The following is a 20998-nucleotide window of genomic DNA, read 5'->3' on the forward strand; positions in this document are numbered from 1 at the left end:
TTATATATTTTATTTCTCCTTTGGTATTGAAATAGACACTTCAGATTTCCCAACGTTGATTTAGTTGACGTAACCTAGGTATTTCTATCTTTGTATTAAATAAACACTTCATCTTTGTTTATATTGTTTTAGTTGACGTAACCTAGGTATTTCTATCTTTGTATTTAAATAAACACTTTATCTTTGTTTATATTGTTTTAGTTGATGTAACCAAGGTATTTCTATCTTTGTATGAAATAAACACTTCACCTTTGTTTATATTGTTTTAGTTGACGTAACCTAGGTATTTCTATCTTTGTATTTAAATAAACACTTTACCTTTGTTTATATTGTTTCAGTTGACGTAACCTAGGTCTTTTTATCTTTGTATTTAAATAAACACTTTACCTTTGTTTATATTGTTTCAGTTGACGTAACCTAGGTCTTTTTATCTTTGTATTTAAATAAACACTTTACCTTTGTTTATATTGTTTTGGTTGACGTAACCTAGGTCTTTTTATCTTTGTATTTAAATAAACACTTTACCTTTGTTTATATTGTTTCAGTTGACGTAACCTAGGTCTTTTTATCTTTGTATTTAAATAAACACTTCAGCTTTGTTTATATTGTTTTAGTTGACGTAACCTACGTATTCCTATCTTTGTATTTAAATAAACACTTCATCTTTGTTTATATTGTTTTAGTTGATGTAACCAAGGTATTTCTATCTTTGTATGAAATAAACACTTCACCTTTGTTTATATTGTTTTAGTTGACGTAACCTAGGTATTTCTATCTTTGTATTTAAATAAACACTTTACCTTTGTTTATATTGTTTCAGTTGACGTAACCTAGGTCTTTTTATCTTTGTATTTAAATAAACACTTTACCTTTGTTTATATTGTTTCAGTTGACGTAACCTAGGTCTTTTTATCTTTGTATTTAAATAAACACTTTACCTTTGTTTATATTGTTTCAGTTGACGTAACCTAGGTATTTCTATCTTTGTATTTAAATAAACACTTCAGCTTTGTTTATATTGTTTTAGTTGACGTAACCTAGGTATTTCTATCTTTGTATTTAAATAAACACTTTACCTTTGTTTATATTGTTTCAGTTGACGTAACCTAGGTCTTTTTATCTTTGTATTTAAATAAACACTTCAGCTTTGTTTATATTGTTTTAGTTGACGTAACCAAGGTATTTCTATCTTTGTATTTAAATAAACACTTCAGCTTTGTTTATATTGTTTTAGTTGACGTAACCAAGGTATTTCTATCTTTGTATTTAAATAAACACTTCAGCTTTGTTTATATTGTTTTAGTTGACGTAACCAAGGTATTTCTATCTTTGTATTTAAATAAACATTTCAACTTTCTCAATAGAATAAATTTTTAGTTGTAAGTGTTTTGGCACATTTGTTTAATACAACGATACAGCGATCAGGTAAGTAACCAAGGTATTTATATTTTGTGTTTAAATAAACATTTCAACTTTCTCAATAGAATAAATTTTTAGTTGTAAGTGTTTTGGCACATTTGTTTAATACAACGATACAGCGATCAGGTAAGTAACCAAAGTATTTATATTTTGTGTTTAAATAAACATTTCAACTTTCTCAATAGAATAAATTTTTAGTTGTAAGTGTTTTGGCACATTTGTTTAATACAACGATCAGGTAAGTAAAACTCGATGATCTTTAAATAGTTTCTTAATACTGACTTTCTTCTAATAATTTAGTGACCAAAGTACCAAAGAACTACTAAAGGATTTACCAGTTTTACCAACAAGTGTACTGAAGACTTGCCCGTCTTTACATGTATGGTAAGATCTGATTGGTTTCTGTCTCTTTTACCATGCAGTTGTCACTCTTTATTTATTCAGATCTCTCCTGTGATAAATGGACAAATTTTTATCATGTTTGAATAAATATCTGACTAAAAATAGATACAATATTATAAGATGCTGATAAGACTTAACTGATTATCATAAAACTACACAACGAGTTGTTTGTACTCAACCCAACGTGAGTTTAGAAATCCTAATTTTAGCGTTTTAAGCTCTCAGCTTTACCAGCGAGCTAAAGATAAGTTTTTAGGTCTTACTTCATGTAGAGTTAGAATTTTAAAGCAGTTTGGAGACAGTTCTGTTTTTAAATCTCGAATAATTGATTGTCTTTAAAGTGATTTTAAACTGTTGTTTTCTGAGGAGGATTATTTGTTTAATTCTAAAACCTTGGCCAACATTCGAACTCTTCCTTAGTTGTTTTTCAGTCATCCTTGAAACGTCAAATATGTTACTTACACATCCTGCCATCTCGTGGGATATGTTTGAACTATATTAACTTTCGCTGTACTAGTGAAAGAGGGATAGAAAATCAGAGACCTACTTTAGGATAATTCTAAGAGTTATATTTTAGTCATCAAAATTCACCCTTTCATGATAAATTTTTGTGTTTACAGGATATTTATCTTTCAGAGTTGTTCCTTTTTATTCATGTTTTAAAAATATTTCTCGCATTTTTTAAAAAATTATTATTATTAATCAAAATAGTGTTAACGTATTTACACTAATTCAGATTTCTCAACGACTTTCAAAATAAAAGTCACTTTGTTTTTATCTGGTCCTACTTTGTGGTCTGTGTATTAAACTTAAAGCAAGCACGTGTGCATAAGAATAAGGCATGGCTTTATTATTTATCAAGTTTACTTCTAGGAATTTCAACACCAAGATAAGAAAACAATTGTTGGTGTGTTAACAAACTATGAGCGTTGAGAATATAGTTCTGAGTAGTTTATGTTAATCTCAAAGATCTATTAAAAATTAATGTTTTTCTAGTAAAAAGTTACAATTTCTAGAATGTTAGAATAAATATTCTCTAAATTACATTAGGAATGTAGGCTTTTTTTTTAGTATTTAAAGCAAAAACTCACAATTTATGCTTCAAATCAGGTTGGGTATGTTTAGTGAGCCCCAAATGTGGGTTGGAGATATTCTTATTTATGTCCCTACGTCTCAGAAGCACTGCTTTGGGGCAGTGTGCACGTGATAAGAGTAACAGTCAAATCTCACTATTGAAGGGTCTAGTTGAAGAGTTAGCGGTAGGTGCAGTTCATCTTCTGTATACCTTTTAATCTCTCAGTTGTAAATTAGGGACAGTCAGTGCAGATAGCTCTTTGTGTAGCTTTGAGAAATTTTCCAAACACCAACCACCACTGGTTGTGGTTATATATTTTTGTATAAATATTAAAGATTTCCAAATGTTGTGTAAATCTATAGAAATTGTTTATATGAGAAGAGTTTTACTTTTGAATTTAGTGAAGACAAAGTTACAAAGATCTACAAGAACCTGAAAGGGACTTCTCGAGGAAGTGCTGTGGTGAAGTGAGTATTAAAACCGTGAATGTAAATGGTTTAGATAGTGATATGATAAGGCTTAATATAGCTCTTTAAGCTACTAGAATTCAGCCATATTTAAAAAATCAGATATCACGTAATGAATCAGAAATCTTATTTTAGTGCAAACTCACGTTCGGTCCACTGCAGAGAATTGAATGACATATTTTAACATTTTAAGTCCATAAACCTATAGCTAGTCCACTCAGACCCTGCTAACCATTATTTTAAATATTTTTAAAAAATCACAATTATCCTTTTCTTTCACAATTTGATAAATTTATTATTTATTGTAAAATAATTATCTAATTAGTGATGGATAGTACAGGTTAATTATGAAAAATTAAATACATTGTTACACAATAAACACCTAATGTATCACACGCCAGAGAGCACCTTATAAATATTAATCAGATTATTACCAGAATCCTAACTCTGATAAGAAATCTTATACTTAATGAAATTCTAACCCTTGTAAGAAATAACCTCATACTTGCGAGGTTTCAAATACTCACAATACAGCTTTTACAGTGATTATACAGTAAATTAAAACACCTGCTGTTCTCGATATTTCAATGAGTGGAAAACTGTGATATATGTAAATATGTTAGACGAGAAACACTGCAGTTATTGATTTTATGAACCTTCACTTTGAAACAACCCTTTCTGTTTTTGTTTCTCTTGTCATTTGATATACTTACAACGTTTTTTAATCATTCATATCTTGGTTTTTAATTTTCAGAAACATATTTATGGTAATAGAGAAGTATGAAAAATATTATTTGGTTTATTAAACGCTCTTAAAAAGTATAGACTTTTGGTGTTGTTACCAACTCTTGAATTGTGGCGTAAATAACGTTTATCCATTTCATGTCTATTCCAATTCTAGACAATGACATATTAATTAAAACACAAATTAACATTAGTTTTCTCCTACTATAGATACATGAAAATTGTAGAACGTTTTCCAGCCTACGGTGTGCATTATTATGAAGTAAAGGTTAGTAGCATTCTTTTGAAACTGAATGAGCAAGAAAGAAGAAAAAACTTGAAGGAAATCTTATTTATTTTATTCAAAAATAAAAATCCTGACATTTAAACCCTTTCATTTTGTATCTAGGACAAAGAAGGATTCCCTTGGTGGATTGGATTGAGTTATAAAGGAATCGGTCAGTACGATTATATCGACAAGAAAACCCCCAGAAAGGTAAGTACATATCATATGTATAATTATAATCAACAAAACTACTTAACCCGTTTCAGATAATGTTGTCACATTATATGTATAATTATAATTAACAAAACTACTTAACCTGTTTCAGATAATGTTGTCATATCATATGTATAATTATAATCAACAAAACTACTTAACCTGTTTCAGATAATGTTGTCACATCATATGTATAATTATAATCAACAAAACTACTTAACCTGTTTCAGATAATGTTGTCACATCATATGTATAATTATAATCAACAAAACTACTTAACCCGTTTCAGATAATGTTGTCACATCATATGTATAATTATAATCAACAAAACTACTTAACCCGTTTCAGATAATGTTGTCACATCATATGTATAATTATAATCAACAAAACTACTTAACCCGTTTCAGATAATGTTGTCACATCATATGTATAATTATAATCAACAAAACTACTTAACCCGTTTCAGATAATGTTGTCACATCATATGTATAATTATAATCAACAAAACTACTTAACCTGTTTCAGATAATGTTGTCACATCATATGTATAATTATAATCAACAAAACTACTTAACCCGTTTCAGATAATGTTGTCACATCATATGTATAATTATAATCAACAAAACTACTTAACCTGTTTCAGATAATGTTGTCACATCATATGTATAATTATAATCAACAAAACTACTTAACCTGTTTCAAATAATGTTGTCACATCATATGTATAATTATAATCAACAAAACTACTTAATCTATTCAAGGTAATCTTGTCCAATGGTATTAACATAATCGTAATCAACCATATTACTTAACCTGTTCCAGGTAATCTTATAAACTGTTCTAGGTAATCTTGTCTAATGGTATTAACACAATCATAATCAACAAAATTACTTAACCTGTTCCAGGTAATCTTATAAACTGTTCTAGGTAATCTTGTCTAATGGTATTAACACAATCATAATCAACAAAATTACTTAACCTGTTCCAGGTAATCTTGTCTAATGGTTTAAGTTACTAATTTCACTCTGGTACCCAATGCAACACTGTACTGTATAATCCCACATGGTGCAACATGGTGTCATATGGTACTACCTTATGCAATATACTGTCACATGGTGCTATTTAATACTGCATACTGTCACATGGTGCATCATAGTGTTAGTTGCAAGGTGACAAAAAACCCACTTGAAGTCAAAATGTATATCAGGATTTCTGGTATGGGTATTAGCACTTTTACTAATAAAGCAGAGAACAGTGTTACATTTTTCGATATTTTGACCATTTTAGGTCATCTTCAGATTAACAAAGAGTGAAGATTAACCTGTTAACCTGAAGATGACCTAAAATGGTCAAAATATCATTCTTTTCTTTATTAGTAAAAGCGTTAATTTATATATATGAGCCCTCCTGAGATACATAGTGTCACATGATGCATCATAGTGTCATCTGTGGCTACATAATACTACATACTGCCACATGGTGCAACATAGTGTCATATGGTACTACAGTGTACTACATGGTGCATTGTAGTGTCATATGGTGCTACATAATATTACATACTGCCATGTGGTGCATTGTAGTGCCACATGGTGCTACATGATATTACATACTGCCATGTGGTGTGTCGTAGTGCCTTACAATCTTACAAAGCACCATATGTTACAACACACTTCTATATATTACTATATCTTCCTATATAAAATCTGTGCTCTGAAATACATTAAACTTTAATATTAGACATTTGAATTATTAGCCTAAATAACTGTATTTCTTTTTTATATTTCTACTGGTGTTGGATATTTGTGGAAATAGTTCTCAAAACATGCACAACAACAACTGTGACTTTTCATGTTCAATGATACCAATTACTTGAAGTGTTACTACAAATTAAATTGGTAAAATCTGAACACAAACTGATACATTTAAACAAATCAAATGTACCACTGACTGTTACATCTTGACTCTGGTGTTACTAAATATGTTGTATCAACTGCTACATCCTCAGAATGTTTCTTGTTACCAGCAGTCTTACAATTATTCTCTTCTTTCCAGTTGTTTCCGTGGGAGAAACTGGAAAACGTGTACTTTAAACAAAGGAAATTTTCCTTTGAAGTTCACAAGCGAAGAAGGTAAACTGTTTTATTTATTGTTCAGTTATTTTTTAATTACATTAGTGGAACCAGTTGGAGCTCATAATTTGTATCTGATTACGTGGTTTTTGCTTTGCTGTACATGCACAAATGTATGTATCTTATATTTATTATGTATTATTTCAAACTGTTTTTATTTTATTATTAAAGATGCTATTTTGCAGCTAAATGTGAAGTTATTTAAACCAGAAATAAATCTAAATTTTCATTTTGCTACACCCACTTGTACTTTATCTAATACTGTACATCTTAAACATCCACTCATACTTTATCTAACAACTGTACATCTTGAACATCCACTCATACTTTATCTAACAACTTTACATCTTGAACATCCACTCACACTTTATCTAACAACTGTACATCTTGAACATCCATTCATACTTTATCTAACAACTGTACATCTTGAACATCCACTCACACTTTATCTAACAACTGTACATCTTGAACATCCACTCACACTTTATCTAACAACTGTACATCTTGAACATCCACTCACACTTTATCTAACAACTGTACATCTTGAACATCCACTCATACTTTATCTAACAACTGTACATCTTGAACGTCCACTCATACTTTATCTAACAACTGTACATCTTGAACATCCACTCATACTTTATCTAACAACTGTACATCTTGAACATCCACTCACACTTTATCTAACAACTGTACATCTTGAACATCCACTCACACTTTATCTAACAACTGTACATCTTGAACATCCACTCATACTTTATCTAACAACTGTACATCTTGAACATCCACTCACACTTTATCTAACAACTGTACATCTTGAACATCCACTTACACTTTATCTAACAACTGTACATCTTGAACATCCACTCATACTTTATCTAACAACTGTACATCTTGAACATCCACTCATACTTTATCTAACAACTGTACATCTTGAACATTCACTCATACTTTATCTAACAACTGTACATCTTGAACATTCACTCACACTTTATCTAACAACTGTACATCTTGAACATCCACTCATACTTTATCTAACAACTGTACATCTTGAACATCCACTCATACTTTATCTAACAACTGTACATCTTGAACATCCATTCATACTTTATCTAACAACTGTACATCTTGAACATCCACTTACACTTTATCTAACAACTGTACATCTTGAACATCCACTCATACTTTATCTAACAACTGTACATCTTGAACATCCACTCACACTTTATCTAACAACTGTACATCTTGAACATCCACTCACACTTTATCTAACAACTGTACATCTTGAACATCCACTCAAACTTTATCTAACAACTTTACATCTTGAACATCCACTCACACTTTATCTAACAACTGTACATCTTGAACATCCACTCACACTTTATCTAACAACTGTACATCTTGAACATCTACTCATACTTTATCTAACAACTGTACATCTTGAACATCCATTCATACTTTATCTAACAACTGTACATCTTGAACATCCACTCACACTTTATCTAACAACTGTACATCTTGAACATCCACTCACACTTTATCTAACAACTGTACATCTTGAACATCCACTCATACTTTATCTAACAACTGTACATCTTGAACATCCACTCATACTTTATCTAACAACTGTACATCTTGAACATCCACTCATACTTTATCTAACAACTGTACATCTTGAACATCCACTTACACTTTATCTAACAACTGTACATCTTGAACATCCACTCATACTTTATCTAACAACTGTACATCTTGAACATCCATTCATACTTTATCTAACAACTGTACATCTTGAACATCCACTCACACTTTATCTAACAACTGTACATCTTGAACATCCACTCACACTTTATCTAACAACTGTACATCTTGAACATCCACTCATACTTTATCTAACAACTGTACATCTTGAACATCCACTCATACTTTATCTAACAACTGTACATCTTGAACATCTACTCATACTTTATCTAACAACTGTACATCTTGAACATCCACTCATACTTTATCTAACAACTGTACATCTTGAACATCCACTCATACTTTATCTAACAACTGTACATCTTGAACATCCACTCATACTTTATCTAACAACTGTACATCTTGAACATTCACTCATACTTTATCTAACAACTGTACATCTTGAACATCCACTCACACTTTATCTAACAACTGTACATCTTGAACATCCACTCATACTTTATCTAACAACTGTACATCTTGAACATCCACTCATACTTTATCTAACAACTGTACATCTTGAACATGCATTCATACTTTATCTAACAACTGTACATCTTGAACATCCACTCATACTTTATCTAACAACTGTACATCTTGAACATCCATTCATACTTTATCTAACAACTGTACATCTTGAACATCCACTTACACTTTATCTAACAACTGTACATCTTGAACATCCACTCATACTTTATCTAACAACTGTACATCTTGAACATCCACTCACACTTTATCTAACAACTGTACATCTTGAACATCCACTCACACTTTATCTAACAACTGTACATCTTGAACATCCACTCATACTTTATCTAGCAACTGTACATCTTGATAAAGCCCTTTGGCGCAGTGTAGTTTCCATTACAGAGAACTGTGTTATGAGCTGTCATTTCCAAACTACACCACACTTTCTTGTATGGTTTTCATATTCTACCTAGCTTATGAGGATAAAGGGTTTGCAATGCACATAAATCCATAGGCACTGCATTTCGTTGCTTGATCTTATGTGTTTGTATAGAATAGCACGAGTAACAATTGGATTATCCAATGAATGGAAATATTCGACAACTGAACAGAATATATTGGGGAAGCAGTTCATGGACATGTGGCTTCTGTCACTTTCAAGATAGAGATTTATATTTATTATGTTGCACACTGTTGCCTGGGGCATGTGGGGATTGGTAAATTCTCACCTTTTATAAGAAACTGTACTTTGCTTAACATAGTTAGGGTATAACTTGTTGTAGGTCTATGTCTAATTAACCCTTGTTTTGCAGAGTTTATTTGTATTTCTTTGATTACAAGTACCAGTAAGTACAAGTTGTATCCTAACCTTTTAAACTCTAAATCATGAAGTTGAACATATCTTTATAATCTGAATGTAGTTCTTATACATTCTATTCCAGCATTACATTACATAAACTGCAGTTGTCATGTTTCTTGTAATTCTGCATGTTCAAATTTGTTTTAAATAATACAAACTCAGCAATGTATTTATTATTATAGTTGTTTAAGTGTCATTATGTATTAGACCACGTTGGATCAGTGGTAAGCCTAATGTCTTTTAACATTATAATACAAGTTTCAGTATTGGGCACAGTACAGATAGTCTGTGACATAGGTTCATGCTTGTCAGCAACAAACTAAATCTTGCATTATATTTTTACCAAAGTAAATAAACTTCATGGTCTAGCTTTCTTCAGGTAAGATAAATAGAATGAATAATTTTTACATGGATTGGGTTTCATAAGATACTGATTTAGGAACTTGGATATCATAGACTAATCTCTATAATTATCTAAAGTATAGCAAACTTTAACAACAGTCTCCCAATGGGTCAGTACTAAGTCTAAAAGCTCACAACTTAATAAAAATGGTTTGAATACTTGTGACAGGTACAGTACAGATAGTTTATTTTGTACTTTTGTGCTTAAAATCAAGCAAACTGTTCATACATTGTAGTGACTGGTCACTTTATCTTCTGTTGTATTCAAACCAAACTTTACCATCAATCTCTTTAACCCCTTAGAAAATATTTACACAGTAGTGGGTGAGGATTATCAAGTATTAAATATCTGTATATACAGTAGTGGATGACATCTTAATAGCATGAAGTAGATGTTTATATAGTAGTGGATGACATCTTCACAGCATGAAGTAGATGTTTATATATTAGTGGATGACATCTTAACAGCATGAAGTAGATGTTTACACAGTAGTGGATGACATCTTAATAGCATGAAGTAGATGTTTATACAGTAGTGGATGACATCTTAACAGCATGAAGTAGATGTTTATACAGTAGTGCATGACATCTTAACAGCATGAAGTAGATGTTTGCACAGTAGTGGATGACATCTTCACAGCATGAAGTAGATGTTTATACAGTAGTGGATGACATCTTAACAGCATGAAGTAGATGTTTATATATTAGTGGATGACATCTTAACAGCATGAAGTAGATGTTTATATAGTAGTGGATGACATCTTAATAGCACGAAGTAGATGTTTACACAGTAGTGGATGACATCTTAACAGCATGAAGTAGATGTTTATATAGTAGTGGATGACATCTTAATAGCACGAAGTAGATGTTTACACAGTAGTGGATGACATCTTAACAGCATGAAGTAGATGTTTATATAGTAGTGGATGACATCTTAATAGCACGAAGTAGATGTTTACACAGTAGTGGATGACATCTTAACAGCATGAAGTAGATGTTTATGCAGTAGTTATTGAAGGTTCCCTAGCACTAGTGTATTGAATTAACCAATAGATTTAGTATTTATTATGAATATGATTTTTCTTGCTCTTTGTAGAATCCAAACTACAAGAAGACCACTTGGACCAGGCAAACTCATTGTATATACATGGTTTGCCTCTGCTGCTTCCTTGGCAAAGACCATCTGGTTAATGGCTGTAGCACAACATCAGTTCTACTTGGACTGCAGTCATGGCAGGGTTAGTAAACAAGCACTGGATGTAGAGTTGGCTTAAATAACCTGGATATAGAATAGGTTTAGGTACACTGAGCTTGTAACAGTTATAATAACTAATAAGTTCAGTGCTTATACAGTAAAAGTTACATGTGAAAACTTATTCTTTTCTGCAATAAGCTACAATTGTTTTACTTACTTGTTTGCTATATCTTAAAGTATTTTTGTTAAAAAAATAAATATTTTGAATAATTGGGGTTGATGTGAGATTTGTGGGTGATACATTCACATTTTACTGTTTATCTGAAATTGGAACAAAGTGTTATTTATGTTTAAAACTATCATCCACTTCTTTATATAAAATCAAATAAACAATTTTGTATATACATTTTAAAGTAAACCCGTTTTCGTTTTTTAATTTTGTTTATCAATCTTCAGGTTATTGTGTTAAATAAAAACTAGATTCTATAAAACCTACGTGGAGATCTGGATTTCGGTTAGTACATTGTTAATATTTTATTATTCTGTTAGATTAATTTAGTAAAATCTCAATTCTGTACAGTTACACATATAAAATCTGGATTGTTTATAAATGTTTTCTTTGTTTATCTGTTATAAAGTCATTACATGAATGTGTTAAAGCTTGACTGTGTACAAACCAACATTGACACTTAAGTTTGTTTTAGACTTTCCTGTTAGCTAGTTAGTTCTGAAAATTTAGTAATTTTTATCTTGTTTCTGATTTGAACAAAATTATTCCAAATAATGTTTTTGATAGAACCTGGAGCACACTGTAGATTGATTGGAAATTATTTTTACTGTATACATTCTATTGTAGATCATTTTGTAAACTATTTTTACTATCTACCTTCTATTGTAGATCATTTGATAAACTGTTTTTACTGTCTGCCTTCTATTGTAGATCATTTGATAAACTGTTTTACTGTCTGCCTTCTACTGTAGATCATTTGGTAAACATTTTTACTGTCTGTTTTCTATTGTAGATCATTTGGTAAACTATTTTTATTGTCTGCCTTCTACTGTAGATCATTTGGTAAACATTTTTACTATCTGCCTTCTACTGTAGATCATTTGGTAAACATTTTACTGTCTGTTTTCTATTGTAGATCATTTGATAAATTGTTTTACTGTCTGCCTTCTAATGTAGATCATTTGATAAACTGTTTTTACTGTCTGCCCTCTATTGTAGATCCTTTGGTAAACTATTTACACTGTCTACCTTCTACCGTAGATCATTCGGTAAACATTTTTACTGTCTGCCTTCTATTGTAGATCATTTGACAAACTATTTTTACTATGTGCCTTCTACTGTAGATCATTTGGTAAACATTTTTACCGTCTGCCTTCTATTGTAGATCATTTGACAAACTATTTTTACTATGTGCCTTCTACTGTAGATCATTTGGTAAACATTTTTACTGTCTGCCTTGTACTGTAGATCATTTGGTAAACATTTTTACTGTCTGTCTTCTATTGTAGATCCTTTGGTAAACTGTTTTTGCTTTCTGCCTTCTGATAAGATTTCAAAAGGAACATATTATGTTAGTGACTAGGGTTCTAAGTCTCATTATTCTATCTCGTGTTTTTATTTTCAGGGTCCCATTAACTTATTACGTAACTATGAAGAAATAGCAGCTGAGCTATCAGGTAGTGTTACATGTTCTACACTGAGCTTGACAACAAGTAAGAGTTCGCCCAGCTTGTCGGTGTTCAAACATGAAGGCGAGTATATTTTGAGACCTATTGATGAAAACTCGAATTAGTTCAAGCTTTTTGTGTAGTTAGTTCATCTTTACATACATAACGATTTTATGTTTAATAGAAGTTAAACTGCATTAAAATGTGGTAAAGTCAGAATCTTGTGTGTCTAGATATGTAACACCATTATAATGAGACTAGAAATTATATTTTCTTCAATTACCAGTAATGTTTACGTCATAGCAGATAATGTCTGTAACCATAGCATCCAAACATGTTGGGGATATTCCATCTATCAGACAAGATCCAGACAGCAACTTTATTTTAACTGTTTTTGGTTCCTGTATCTCATATTAAATGTGGAGAACAATAATAATTAGATTCTTTAGTTTCATTATATTGTTTTGTTTGCTTTATATTGAGTTCATTATTGTTTTATAGTGGTGAGAGAATTACCCATTGAAAATTAATATATTTAACAGCATTAGAATTATTGATTTAAAATTATATATATATATATACATACATACATACATATATTAGTTTGTTATAACTTAAAAACAACACCAAACAAAAATAAATTAAACAGAAAACAACTACACTAACTGAAAAAATCCCAGGTTACAAGCTATAATGTGGGATTATAAAATATACCCTAGGTTTTGAAGTGGAAAAGTAGGACCCAAATTGTGGTGGGGATACACCGTCTATAAGTCTTAACTTCTGTTTGCAAGTCTCACATAAGAAATAAAGAGTAGCAATAGATATAAAAATAAAAATTAGAAGAGCGAGATGTGGGTGCTCAAGCCCACAATGTTCCATATCTATATCAACCTTCACTGCCTGCAGACAGTTGTGGAAAGATGACTGCTCTTCCAAGTAAAGAATTAACTGAAATAAAAATAAGAAAATAAAGAAATAAGGTACTACCATATGGGGGTAAGTAGGTTGAAAACTTACCTTTTGAAGTTAGCATTGCAGCACCCAATATGGCAGAAAGGCACTAATTGACAGCACAGAAGATGTGTCAGATGTGTATAAAATAGACACAGACACATAAATAATATTGTTCAGCTAATAAGCTTATTAAATTTTCTGATTCAAATTACACTTCACTATCTCATTGCCACATTCATTATACAGTAGGAAACGTGTTTTTCTATAAAGAATCATATCTTGGTTATTACTATATTATTAACACAAATATTTATAGTCTTACATATTATAATATATCCCAGATGAATCTCCTCTTTTATTATGTTACATATTACAGTTTCAAGTCACCTGAAATTTTAATGTCAGTGTGTATCAAATTTATTATGTTTGCCAGTAAGATTGATATACAAAGTTTTCTTTATTAACACAAATATATCTTAATATTAAGAGTAATACAATTTATAATAATGGCTGTTACAAAGATTGATTTACATACGAAAGTTTTACAAACTCACAAACAATAATTAATCTCATATCTGGTTTAGAATTGAATATTTTATGGACAGTATCAGAGAGCAAATTATTTGTATGTTGATAGACAAATACACTTTATTTGACACTTACTCATGGGATTTGTTTCCTGACATACCTAATATTCTAATGTCTGAAGTTAATTCACTGTAGTTAAACTATTTGTAATATTCTATAAATGTTAATGTGGTCAAATATTAATATCACAGTTATAGCTTCCAAAGTTTATAGTATATTAACCATAGCAAACCAACAGTGTAAACTGTCTCTCATCGTGAAGTACCTAGCTACAGTATGTGTATATCATACTGTAGTACCTAGCTGCAGTGTACATAATCATACTGAAGTACCTAGCTACACCGCGCGGTATGTCATGCTGAAGTACCTTGCTACAGTATATATATACACATTGAATAACCTAGCTACAGTTTGTATATTTCTTGCTGAAGTACTTAGCTATAATATGTATATATCACACTGAAGTACCTAGCTACACAGTGTATATATCATACTGAAATATATAGTACAATGTGCACATATCATAGTAAAGTACCTAGCTACAGTGTGCATATATCATACTGAAGTACTTAGCTACAGTGTGTATATCATATTGAAGTACAGAGCTACACTATGTATATATGATACTAAAGTACCTTGTACAATGTATATCTATCATACTAATCTACCTCTCTACTGTGTGTATAAATAATACTGAAGTACCTAGCTACAATCTGTGTATACCATACTTAGATACCTAGCTAGACTCTGTGTATATCATACTGAAGTTCCTAGCTACAGTGTGTATATAATCATATTGAAGTACCTAGTTACAGTATGTATATATCATACTAAAGTACCTAGTTACTGAAGTACAGTGTACATAATGATGTTAAAGTACCTAGCTACAGTACGTATATAATCATATTAAAGTACCTAGTTAGAGTATGTATATATCATACTAAAGTACCAAGTTACTGAAGTACAGTGTATATAATGATGTTAAAGTACCTAGCTATAGTACGTATACAATCATATTAAAGTACCTAGTTACTGAAGTACAGTGTATATAATGATGTTAAAGTACCTAGCTACAGTACGTATATAATCATATTAAAGTACCTAGTTAGAGTATGTATATATCATACTAAAGTACCTAGTTACTGAAGTACAGTGTATATAATGATGTTAAAGTACCTAGCTATAGTATGTATACAATCATATTAAAGTACCTAGTTACTGAAGTACAGTGTATATAATGATGTTAAAGTACCTAGCTACAGTACGTATATAATGATGTTAAAGTACCTAGCTACAGTACGTATATAATCATATTAAAGTACCTAGTTACATTATGTATATATCATACTAAAGTACCTAGTTACTGAAGTACAGTGTATATAATGATGTTAAAGTACCGAGCTACAGTACGTATATAATCATATTGAAGTACCTAGTTACAGTATGTATATATCATACCAAAGTACCTGTTACTGAAGTACAGTGTATATAATGATGTTAAAGTACCTAGCTACAGTACGTATATAATCATATTAAAGTACCTAGTTACAGTATGTATATATCATACTAAAGTACCTAGTTACTGAAGCACAGTGTATATAATGATGTTAAAGCACCTAGCTACAGTACGTGTATAATTATATTAAAGTACCTAGTTACAGTATGTATATATCATACTAAAGTACCTAGTTACTGAAGTACAGTGTATATAATGATGTTAAAGTACCTAGCTACAGTACGTGTATAATTATATTAAAGTACCTAGTTACGTTATGTATATATCATACTAAAGTACCTAGCTACAGTACGTGTATCATCATATTAAAGCACCTAGTTACAGTATGTATATATCATTCTAAAATATCTAGTTACTGAAGTACAGTGTATATAATGATGTTAAAGTACCTAGCTATAGTACGTATACAATCATATTAAAGTACCTAGCTACAGTACGTATATAATCATATTAAAGTACCTAGTTACAGTATGTATATATCATACTAAAGTGCCTAGTTACTGAAGTACAGTGTATATATTGATGTTAAAGTACCTAGCTACAGTACTTATATAATCATATTAAAGTACCTAGTTACTGAAGTACAGTGTATATAATGATGTTAAAGTACCTAGCTACAGTACGTATACAATCATATTAAAGTACCTAGTTACTGAAGTACAGTGTATATATTGATGTGAAAGTACCTAGCTACAGTACGTATATAATCATATTAAAGTACCTAGTTACATTATGTATATATCATACTGAAGTACCTAGTTACTGAAGTACAGTGTATATAATGATGTTAAAGTACCTAGCTACAGTACGTATATAACCATATTAAAGTACCTAGTTACATTATGTATATATCATAATTAAAGTACCTAGTTACTGAAGTACAGTGTATATAATGATGTTAAAGTACCTAGCTACAGTACGTATATAATCATATTGAAGTACCTAGTTACAGTATGTATATATCATACTAAAGTACCTAGTTACTGAAGTACATTGTACATAATGATGTTAAAATACCTAGCTACAGTACGTATATAATTATATTAAAGTACCTAGTTACAGTATGTATATATCATATTAAAGTACCTAGTTACAGTATGTATATATCATACTAAAGTGCCTAGTTAATGAAGTACAGTGTATATAATGATGTTAAAGTACCTAGCTACAGTAGTATATAATCATATTAAAGTACCTAGTTACAGTATGTATATATCATACTAAAGTACCTAGTTACTGAAGTACAGTGTATATAATGATGTTAAAGTACCTAGCTACAGTACGTGTATAATTATATTAAAGTACCTAGTTACAGTATGTATATATCATACTAAAGTACCTAGTTACTGAAGTACAGTGTATATAATGATGTTAAAGTACCTAGCTACAGTACGTGTATAATTATATTAAAGTACCTAGTTACGTTATGTATATATCATACTAAAGTACCTAGCTACAGTACGTGTATCATCATATTAAAGCACCTAGTTACAGTATCTATATATCATTCTAAAATATCTAGTTACTGAAGTACAGTGTATATAATGATGTTAAAGTACCTAGCTATAGTACGTATACAATCATATTAAAGTACCTAGCTACAGTACGTATATAATCATATTAAAGTACCTAGTTACAGTATGTATATATCATACTAAAGTGCCTAGTTACTGAAGTACAGTGTATATATTGATGTTAAAGTACCTAGCTACAGTACTTATATAATCATATTAAAGTACCTAGTTACTGAAGTACAGTGTATATAATGATGTTAAAGTACCTAGCTACAGGACGTATACAATCATATTAAAGTACCTAGTTACTGAAGTACAGTGTATATATTGATGTGAAAGTACCTAGCTACAGTACGTATATAATCATATTAAAGCACCTAGTTACATTATGTATATATCATAATTGAAGTACCTAGTTACTGAAGCACAGTGTATATAATGATGTTAAAGTACCTAGCTACAGTACGTATATAATCATATTAAAGTACCTAGTTACATTATGTATATATCATACTAAAGTACCTAGTTACTGAAGTACAGTGTATATAATGATGTTAAAGTACCTAGCTACAGTACGTATATAATCATATTGAAGTACCTAGTTACAGTATGTATATATCATACTAAAGTACCTAGTTACTGAAGTACATTGTACATAATGATGTTAAAATACCTAGCTACAGTACGTATATAATTATATTAAAGCACCTAGTTACAGTATGTATATATCATATTAAAGCACCTAGTTACAGTATGTATATATCATACCAAAGCGCCTAGTTAATGAAGTACAGTGTATATAATGATGTTAAAGTACCTAGCTACAGTAGTATATAATCATATTAAAGTACCTAGTTACAGTATGTATATATCATACTAAAGTACCTAGTTACTGAAGTACAGTGTATATAATGATGTTAAAGTACCTAGCTACAGTACGTGTATAATTATATTAAAGTACCTAGTTACAGTATGTATATATCATACTAAAGCACCTAGTTACTGAAGTACAGTGTATATAATGATGTTAAAGTACCTAGCTACAGTACGTGTATAATTATATTAAAGTACCTAGTTACGTTATGTATATATCATACTAAAGTACCTAGCTACAGTACGTGTATCATCATATTAAAGCACCTAGTTACAGTATGTATATATCATTCTAAAATATCTAGTTACTGAAGTACAGTGTATATAATGATGTTAAAGTACCTAGCTATAGTACGTATACAATCATATTAAAGTACCTAGCTACAGTACGTATATAATCATATTAAAGTACCTAGTTACAGTATGTATATATCATACTAAAGTGCCTAGTTACTGAAGTACAGTGTATATATTGATGTTAAAGTACCTAGCTACAGTACTTATATAATCATATTAAAGCACCTAGTTACTGAAGTACAGTGTATATAATGATGTTAAAGTACCTAGCTACAGTACGTATACAATCATATTAAAGTACCTAGTTACTGAAGCACAGTGTATATATTGATGTGAAAGTACCTAGCTACAGTACGTATATAATCATATTAAAGTACCTAGTTACATTATGTATATATCATACTGAAGTACCTAGTTACTGAAGTACAGTGTATATAATGATGTTAAAGCACCTAGCTACAGCACGTATATAATCATATTAAAGTACCTAGTTACATTATGTATATATCATACTAAAGCACCTAGTTACTGAAGTACAGTGTATATAATGATGTTAAAGCACCTAGCTACAGTACGTATATAATCATATTGAAGTACCTAGTTACAGTATGTATATATCATACTAAAGCACCTAGTTACTGAAGCACATTGTACATAATGATGTTAAAATACCTAGCTACAGTACGTATATAATTATATTAAAGCACCTAGTTACAGTATGTATATATCATATTAAAGCACCTAGTTACAGTATGTATATATCATACCAAAGTGCCTAGTTAATGAAGCACAGTGTATATAATGATGTTAAAGCACCTAGCTACAGTAGTATATAATCATATTAAAGTACCTAGTTATAGTATGTATATATCATACTAAAGCACCTAGTTACTGAAGCACAGTGTATATAATGATGTTAAAGCACTTAGCTACAGCACCTATATAATCATATTAAAGCACCTAGTTACAGTATGTATATATCATACTGAAGTACCTAGTTACTGAAGTACAGTGTATATAATGATGTTAAAGCACCTAGCTACAGTACGTATATAATCATATTAAAGCACCTAGTAATATAATGTATATATCATACCAAAGCACCTAGTTACTGAAGTACAGTGTATATAATGACGTTAAAGCACCTAGCTACAGCACGTATATAATCATATTAAAGCACCTAGTTACAGTATGTATATATCATATTAAAGCACCTAGTTACAGTATGTATATATCATACTAAAGTGCCCAGTTAATGAAGCAATACAGAGTATATAATGATGTTAAAGCACCTAGCTACAGTACGTATATAATGATGTTAAAGTACCTAGCTACAGTACGTGTATAATCATATTAAAGTATCTAGTTACAATATGTATATATCATATTAAAGTACCTAGTTACACTATGTATATATCATACTAAAATACCTAGTTACTGAAGTACACTGTATATAATGATGTTAAAGTACCTAGCTACAGTACGTGTATAATCATATTGAAGTACCTAGTTACATTATGTATATATCATAATTAAAGTACCTAGTTACTGAAGTACAGTGTACATAATGATGTTAAAGTACCTAGCTACAGTACATATATAATCATATTAAAGTACCTAGTTACAATATGTATATATCATATTAAAGTACCTAGTTACAGTATGTATATATCATACTAAAGTACCTAGTTACTGAAGTACAGTGTACATAATGATGTTAAAGTACCTAGCTACAGTAGTATATAATCATATTAAAGTACCTAGTTACAGTATGTATATATCATACTAAAGTACCTAGTTACTGAAGTACAGTGTACATAATGATGTTAAAGTACCTAGCTACAGTAGTATATAATCATATTAAAGTACCTAGTTACAGTATGTATATATCATACTAAAGCACCTAGTTACTGAAGTACAGTGTATATAATGATGTTAAAGCACTTAGCTACAGCACCTATATAATCATATTAAAGCACCTAGTTACAGTATGTATATATCATATAAAAGCACCTAGTTACTGAAGTACAGTGTATATAATGATGTTAAAGTACCTGGCTACAGTACGTATATAATCATATTAAAGTACCTAGTAATACAATGTATATATCATACTAAAGTACCTAGTTACTGAAGTACAGTGTATATAATGATGTTAAAGCACCTAGCTACAGCACGTATATAATCATATTAAAGCA

The 20998-nt window shown here is 30.2% G+C and overlaps 2 protein-coding genes across 2 annotated transcripts in view; one reads left to right on the top strand and one right to left on the bottom strand.

The window, feature by feature from the left end:
• LOC143241700 (FERM domain-containing protein 4A-like) overlaps positions 1–13180 on the top strand; it is a 39428-nt gene extending 26248 nt beyond the window's left edge. Inside the window, exons 3-9 of the mRNA XM_076484930.1 lie at positions 1720–1803; positions 3298–3363; positions 4318–4375; positions 4496–4582; positions 6638–6714; positions 11280–11421; positions 13013–13180. Of these exons, the coding sequence (XP_076341045.1) occupies positions 4322–4375; positions 4496–4582; positions 6638–6714; positions 11280–11421; positions 13013–13180 (528 nt within the window). The 5' untranslated portion in view covers positions 1720–1803; positions 3298–3363; positions 4318–4321. The remainder of the gene's footprint in view (positions 1–1719; positions 1804–3297; positions 3364–4317; positions 4376–4495; positions 4583–6637; positions 6715–11279; positions 11422–13012) is intronic.
• Positions 13181–13330: 150 nt separating this feature from the next.
• The window catches only part of LOC143241701 (uncharacterized), a 115423-nt gene continuing 107755 nt past the window's right edge, over positions 13331–20998 (bottom strand). The window contains exons 6-7 of the mRNA XM_076484931.1: positions 13928–14006; positions 13331–13407 (exon numbers count right to left, since the gene is read on the bottom strand). Coding sequence (XP_076341046.1) covers positions 13331–13407; positions 13928–14006 — 156 coding nt within the window. The remainder of the gene's footprint in view (positions 13408–13927; positions 14007–20998) is intronic.

Source organism: Tachypleus tridentatus, unplaced genomic scaffold (assembly GCF_004210375.1).
Source record: "Tachypleus tridentatus isolate NWPU-2018 unplaced genomic scaffold, ASM421037v1 Hic_cluster_1, whole genome shotgun sequence".
In the NCBI taxonomy this organism is placed as follows: domain Eukaryota; kingdom Metazoa; phylum Arthropoda; class Merostomata; order Xiphosura; family Limulidae; genus Tachypleus; species Tachypleus tridentatus.